Source organism: Triticum urartu, chromosome 3 (genome assembly GCF_003073215.2).
Source record: "Triticum urartu cultivar G1812 chromosome 3, Tu2.1, whole genome shotgun sequence".
NCBI classification, from domain to species: domain Eukaryota; kingdom Viridiplantae; phylum Streptophyta; class Magnoliopsida; order Poales; family Poaceae; genus Triticum; species Triticum urartu.
In genome coordinates, this window is record NC_053024.1 from 173,309,567 (window position 1) to 173,316,834 (window position 7,268).

Consider the following 7,268-nt stretch of genomic DNA (forward strand, 5'->3'; position numbering starts at 1 on the left):
GCTTATAATTAATGCCTAAATTGATCGTATATCAAAATATGCCATTCCAGTACTTATGATGAGATATAGAGGTATCTTTTATATCAATGTACTTTCACTATATGTTGGATTTTGTGTAGAGGATCCACGACGAAGACTCTCACTGTTGTGATCAGGCCATCGTGAAAAGTTCAACACGTGGGATCTTGACCATTTATTGGCATGAAAGATCATTTGTGGTTTGTTCTAGAAATATGTTTTAAGAGACACATCAGTTGACGCGTGAGATGAAAGAGCTCAATAATTTCTCTGTATTACCTTTTATATACACGAATCTAGAACTAGGATGACAACAAAAGATCTACTATAAGAACAAAAGGTGATAATTTACGCTTAGAGATAAATTATATTAGGTGGGCGATTCTTTTGTCAAACAAGGTTGTCGACCTTTTACAAGGAGGTTGACGAAGCTATCAATCAAAGTCTAGCACATGGGGATTGAAGATCACATCTATGCATTCATACCCCCCCCCTCCTCGACACCCTTATTTCTAGCAATCATCTCAGACTGATCACGTCATATACGACATGTCGTAACATGTTTATACAAATCGAGGTGTTTTTATGGGTTTTCCACTTTTTTGTAATTCGGGTTTTCCACTTTTGATCATCCATTTGATACACACGATCATTTACTTAATTAGTGGATATTCTCTCGATTTATAACAATATCTTTTTCATTTCAATGTGAGCTAACGTGTACGGACTAGGCGCCGAGCCAATTTCCACAAGGATAACAAGATGTGCATGCATAAACATGATGTTGATTCTCTCAGCACCACACCAGATCATCCATTTCAGCACCACTATGTGACTCCTCACCAAGGCAAGGAGTACAACAATAAGAAACTGGAAAAAAAAAGGAACAAAGTGCACCCAGAGGCCAAAAGGATTGTGAGGGGCTTCTGCGCAAAAAGTGTTAGTCCCAAACATTTTCGCCTGCATGCAGGGGCCAGAGGAAGCATTTAATATTTTAAAAATACGCAGGGGCGTCGACGCAAAAGTTTGTTTTGTTTGAGAGGGAGTAGGGGGCAGGAGTGTTAAAGCCATAAAGGCGCAAGCCCTGTAACGCCGCCGTTGTGTGCTTCGCTCGGCTGCCTGCCGCTTCGCCTCTCGCCTCCTCCCCTCGCCTCGCCTCGCCTCGCCTCTCCACTCCCCCACCGCGCCGTTCTTTAATGGGGCGAGCCCAACAACAAACACTGACACAAGGAGAACACCACCCGGTTCCCAGACCAGACCAACTCCTCCTCCCTCCCTCCTCCCTCTCTCCCCGCTCCCACTCCTCCTTCCCTCCCGGGGAGGACAGGACAGCAGAGCCCGTCCACCACCAACCCACCGCCACCCGCGTCGCCATGGCGCAGCCTGGTGAGCGCAGTCTCCTGGTTTTTCTTGCGGCCGGCTTTGCTGCCCGCTCGTGCTCATGCGGCTGCCGCTCTCCTGTTGTCTCTTGTTGTGTCGCTGGCAGGGCGAGGACGGGACCCGGAGCTGTTCGCGGAGCTGTGGCGCGCCTGCGCCGGGCCGCTGGTGGAGGTGCCGCAGCGCGGCGAGAGGGTCTTCTACTTCCTCCAGGGCCACCTGGAGCAGGTGCGTGCGGGTGTTTCGCTCGTGAATTCTCCTTGTTTCTTCTCCGCCGCTCTCCTCTGTTCCATCCATTTCCAATTCCGCCGCGGCCGGGCCACGCGCTCATCTGCTTGCTGTTTTTTTGCGCGCGCAGCTGCAAGAGCCGACGGACTCGGCGCTGCTGGCCGAGCAAATCAAGATGTTCCAGGTGCCCTACAAGATCCTCTGCAAGGTCGTCAACGTCGAGCTCAAGGTAAACAATCGCCGCCGGCCGGCCACGCAGCCGCCTTCTCTTTGCTCCTCGCCGCCTGATCCTCCCTCGCGGTTCTGGCGTGAGCTCGTCGTCGTCGTAATTAAACTCTCTCTCGTGTTGTTTTTGCTCGCGGCGGCGCAGGCCGAGGCGGAGACGGACGAGGTGTACGCGCAGATCACCCTGCAGCCGGAATCTGACGTAAGTGTTCATCGCCACCCAAAGCTTTGTTCGCTGATAGTTTTTTCCTTTCCTGTTATCACTATCTCGTTTGGAAATGTCCTGAATTCCGGTTTCTGAATCCGTAGTGTCGCAATTCCGCTTTTTCTTTTCTTTTATCTCTATCTGTTCTTTCTACTCGAATTCAGAGAGTGTGTCCCTCGCGTGGATTTGCGTCTTAAACTTTCTCCTGTTTGCAGCAAGACAACCTGCCCCTCATCTGCGACCCAATTCTGCCGGAGACGCCCCGGCCGGTGGTGCACACCTTCTGCAAGATCCTGACGCCGTCCGACACCAGCACCCACGGCGGCTTCTCCGTGCTCCGCCGCCACGCCAACGAGTGTCTCCCGCCGCTGGTAAGCCCAATTCCCTTGTCCTCGTTAATCAATGCATAATTGCATTATTGCATACCGTACTGCCAGGTTAAATTCCACTCTGCTTTGCTCTTGATCAGGACATGGCGATGCCGACACCGACTCAGGAGATCATCTCCAAGGACCTCCATGGATCTGAGTGGAGGTTTAAGCACATCTACAGAGGTACGCAAACTCGGTGTTTTCCTTTTATTACAGTTACCTGCAGAATTGTTCAGTGGTCATTCATCTGACTGCAGATCAGGACCAAATAAATTGCAGTTGCTGTATGTGTATGCCTTCTGCTGCCTGATCCATGCAATTCTTGGTGGTTGTTGTATAGGTCAACCCCGCAGGCACCTTCTGACGACCGGATGGAGCACATTCGTCACATCAAAGAAGCTGATGGCTGGCGATGCCTTTGTCTACCTAAGGTTGGACATCAACTGAACTCCAGTGCTTATAATTCTGTTAAACTAACCATGCGTGGCGGACAGGTTTACGCGCAATGTTTCGTGGGAAGTATGCATCATCACAAAGACATTGTGTTTTGTTTTCGCAGGAGTGAGACAGGAGAGCAGCGTGTCGGAGTGAGGCGCCTTGTGCAGAAGCAAAGCACGATGCCGGCGTCCGTTATATCAAGCCAGAGCATGCATCTCGGGGTTCTTGCAAGTGCATCTCATGCTCGCAAGACCAACTCCATCTTCGTGGTCTACTACAGGCCCAGGTTAGACCTTCTATTCCAAAAAAAAAATATTTATTCTATACCGCCAGTTGTTAGATAAAACTGTGCTTACTGTTTGCTAATGGAAGTTAATTTCTTGTTTGTTTTATGTAGGTTAAGCCAGAGCCAGTACATTGTCAGCGTGAACAAGTACCTTCAAGCTAGTAAGACTGGATTTACTGTGGGCATGAGGTTCAGGATGAACTTCGAAGCAGAAGATGTCCCTGTGAAGAAGTAAGGGTTTTCAGTCTGTTTGCTCATCTTCTGCCATCATCTCAGTTTCACATGGTCTCATGTATTTTAAACCTGCAGGTTTTTTGGGACTATAGTTGGTGATGGTGATCTTTCTCCACAGTGGTCAGGTTCTGAATGGAAGTCACTCAAGGTAAGATCAACACATTCTACTTTCTCTTGTTTACATTGTATTTTTCTTCTCTTTTTAAAAACTCTGATTTTATTCATGGTTTATTTAGGTCCAATGGGATGACTCGGTCGCAATTTGCAACGGCCCTGAGAGGGTTTCTCCTTGGGAAATTGACTCATCTGATGCCTCCTCACCTGCCATCAGTGCACTGCTGCAATCATCAGCGAAGAACAAGCGTCCAAGGGAGACAAATGAAAACTTTGATCTTCCATCACAGGGTATGACCTGCAGATTTCTCATTGCTCGTGCTATTATCGACAAATAAATGGAACGTTGACATCATGATGTTTTTACTCCTGTTGACTTAATCTGCAGAGCCGACTCAGGAGTTTTGGCTGTCTGGAATGACACAGCAGCATGAGAGGACATATGTTGGTTCTAGTGACCCCAACCGTATCTCTGGGTATCATCAAATTCTTTGGCCAAGCAGTGAACCCGCAGGGTATGGTGCCATGAGCAGCAGTTCGGTTTGTCAAACTCCATTGGGGCTTGGTGATGGTTGGCCCAAGGATTTCAACCCTTCAAGCCAGGGGGTCTCTCCTACCCTGTCAGAGATTACTCAGAAGCTGAATCGGGTTGCCAGCAGTGAAGGAAGAACTCCTCCTCCTTGGGCTACTGCACTTTGTGGTGGTTACCGGGCTGAGGAACCTACTTCCAAGCTGTCCTGCAACCCTACTCTGCCTCTGCCTGAACAGGTTGCACCATATCTGCCCAAAGTAGCTGAAAAGGCCAAGGAACCCGGTGTGGTTCGTCTGTTTGGTGTGAATTTGATGGAGAACACCAACAATGCTGCTGCTCCTACTGCTGGCAACGCAAGTGCCGGAGCCGGAGAAACTTCAGCCAGAGTTGCTGGTTCTGTTGAAGGCTCTGGTCAGCTGTCAGCATTTTCAAAAGTAACAAAAGTTGCGAATGAGAGCCCCCGAGAAATCCAAAGCCAACAGAGTAATGTTGGAAGGAACCGTGTGAAGGTACAACTTCTGTGTATCTCTTTCTTCCTCCTCTCCTTGGCTTGTTTAACTGTTGTCTAACCTCGTGTTGCTATTTGGTTTGTGCTAGGTTCAAATGCATGGAAATGCTGTGGGTAGAGCTGTGGATCTAGCAAGTCTGGATGGGTATGAGGGGCTGACCAGTGAACTGGAACAGATGTTCGAGATAAAGGACATCAAACAGAACTTTAAAGTGGCATTCACCGACAACGAAGGTGACACCATGAAAGTCGGAGATGATCCCTGGATGTAAGTCTGCACATGTTCTCCATCAAGCATTGATAGTTAACTGTTCATCTGACATGATCATAATGAGTATATATAGCTGACATACATACATTCTTTGGCACCTGCAGGGAGTTTTGCCGTATGGTGAGGAAGATAGTGATCTATCCCATTGAAGATGACAAGAACATGGATCCTCGTCAGACGTCGGTCTTAGCTGCTGCTCCAGATCCGGATCCCAAGGCTAACCTTTAGAAGGGGGGAGGGGTAGGATTTTTGGATCCTTTCACAGATGAAGCATTGGTTTGCAGATTTGTGGTATTGAATCCTTTCTTCAGAAGCACCCCGAAGAAAGATTGATTGATAACATAGGTTTCCAGAAAGAAAAATGGTGGTGACAATTTCTCTTTAGTTGGCTGTCAAAGAAACAAACAAAAGATTGACAATGTCTCTTTAGTCGTTTGCTTAAATATAGTCAAAAAAACCGTAAAGGAATAAAGTCCAGGAGGTATAAAGACTTCTGGTGTAAGTTGTGTACATATTATATGAGAGATGACAATCATATGACATCTAGTTTATGTTCTGTTTTAACATCCTCTTGCGTTCATCTGGCTGAATTTGGTGATAAATGTTGCGACTAGAATTATCTTGATGGTAGCTTTCAATGCTGATCGGTATAGTGCTGGTTAGTTCTACACTGGTTTTGTGCTTGATGCTTTTCACGGCTTAGGTCCTCTTTGATTCAAAGGATTTTCATAGGTATTTTAAAAGATCGGAATCCTTAGGCCCTGTTCGTTTAATCCCCTTGCCAAAGGGATTGAAGGGGATTGGAGAGGTTTGAGGGGGATTTTGACTTGCAAAGGATTTAATCCCCTCCGGTCCCTTTCAAACCACTTCAAACCCTGCCTAACCGAACAAGCGCTTAGGAAATTTTCCTATGTTGGTCGTTTGATTTGTAGGATTGAATCCCTATAGAACTTCTTTAAAAGATTAGAATCCTTAGGAATGTTTCCTATCTTGGTTGTTGGATTCATCGGATTGACTTATATAGACAAAAAATTCAAAGCATTCCTTTGTACTACATTCCATATGTTGTTGTTTTTTTGCATCCACTCGTACTCCTTTGAAAACCTCCTTTGTGTTCTTTTGATGATTTCAAACAAACCAAAATTATGTACAATTTTAAGGATCTTTTTAGGAATTTTGGTTAATTAAAATCCTTAGAAACTTTTCTATGTTGGTTGTTTGATTTGTACCTCTGTTGGCTGTCTGATTCATAGGATTGAAACCTATATTTTTTTTTGAAAGATTAGAATCCCTAAGAATGTTTTCTTTGTTGGTCGTTTCTATTCGTGGGATTTAATTATATAGAAAAAAGATCTAAGCTTTCCTTTGTACGACATTCCTTAGATATTTTTGCAAACACTCAAATCCCTTCCAAAAAATCCTTTGTTTTCTTGTGATAGTTTCAAACAAACCAAAATAATGAGAATTTGAAGTGTTTCCTTAGCAAATTTGGATAAAATAACATCCTTAGAAACGTTTCTATGTTGGTTGTTTGATTCGTAGGGTTGGATCATATATATTTTTCTGAAAGGTTAGAATCCTTAGGAATGTTTCCTGTGTTGGTCGGTTGATTCTTAGGATTGAATACTATAAAAAGAGCCTAAGCCTTCCTTTGTGCTAAATTCATAGGTATTTTCGCATCCATGCAAACCTCTTTGAAAACATCCTTTGTTTTTCTTGTGACAATTTCAAGCAAACCAAAATCGTGTAGAATTTGAACTTAGGAATTTTTTAGGAATTTTCTTAGGAATTTTTTATCACTAAAATCCTAAGAAACTTTTCTATGTTTTTTGTTTGCTTTGTACGATTGAATCCTATGGATTTTTTCTCGAAATACTAGAATCCTTAGGTACTTTTCTAAGCTTTCCTTTGTCCTACATTCCATATGTATTCTTGCATCCACTCAAACCCCTTTCAAAAAATTGTTTGTTTTTCTTTTGATGATTTCAAACAAACCAAAATCATGTAATATTTGAAGGATTTGCTTAGGAATTTGGAAGAACTAAAATCCTTATAATTTTTTCTATGTTGGTTGTTTGATTAGTAGGATTGAAACCTATAGAATTTGTTCTAGGGATTCCTTTCTACTACATTCCATATGAATTTTAGTATCCACTCAAACTTTTCGGAAAGATCCATTCATTTTCTCTATGAGGCAAGCTTTTCACCACTTAGGATCTCTATGATACAAAGGATTTTTGTAGCAATCTTGCAAGATGTTGGTTGTTTGATCCCTAGGACTGAATCCTATAGAAGTTTTCTCTACAACATCAACCCAAAAACCACTCGCAAAATCCATTGCAAGATTTTCACCATTTAAGGTCTATTTGGTTCAATGGATTTTCATAGGAAATTGGAAAGATTGGAATCCTCCTTGGGGGGCAGTCCGGCCATGGCAAAAACTGCCCTGCTTTGCTTTTTT

The 7,268-nt window shown here is 44.3% G+C and overlaps 1 protein-coding gene across 1 annotated transcript; it reads left to right on the plus strand.

Moving 5' to 3' along the window:
- The first annotated feature begins 1,118 nt into the window (after positions 1-1,118).
- LOC125543477 (auxin response factor 1-like) lies at positions 1,119-5,347 on the plus strand. The gene is made up of 14 exons (XM_048706841.1): positions 1,119-1,404; positions 1,505-1,623; positions 1,754-1,852; positions 1,994-2,050; positions 2,269-2,424; positions 2,523-2,607; positions 2,765-2,855; positions 2,984-3,148; positions 3,260-3,379; positions 3,458-3,530; positions 3,619-3,787; positions 3,885-4,537; positions 4,626-4,804; positions 4,912-5,347. The coding sequence occupies exons 1-14, from the start codon at positions 1,215-1,217 to the stop codon at positions 5,033-5,035; spliced, it is 2,280 nt and encodes a 759-aa protein (XP_048562798.1). The 5' UTR covers positions 1,119-1,214; the 3' UTR covers positions 5,036-5,347.
- Positions 5,348-7,268: the final 1,921 nt, after the last annotated feature.

Coding starts and splice junctions, on each gene's coding strand:
- LOC125543477 (XM_048706841.1), top strand. CDS start 1,215: ATGGGGCGAGCCCAACAACAAACACTGACACAAGGAGAACACCACCCG. Junction 1,624..1,753: donor TCCAGGGCCACCTGGAGCAG/GTGCGTGCGGGT, acceptor TTGCGCGCGCAG/CTGCAAGAGCCGACGGACTC. Junction 1,853..1,993: donor TCGTCAACGTCGAGCTCAAG/GTAAACAATCGC, acceptor GCGGCGGCGCAG/GCCGAGGCGGAGACGGACGA.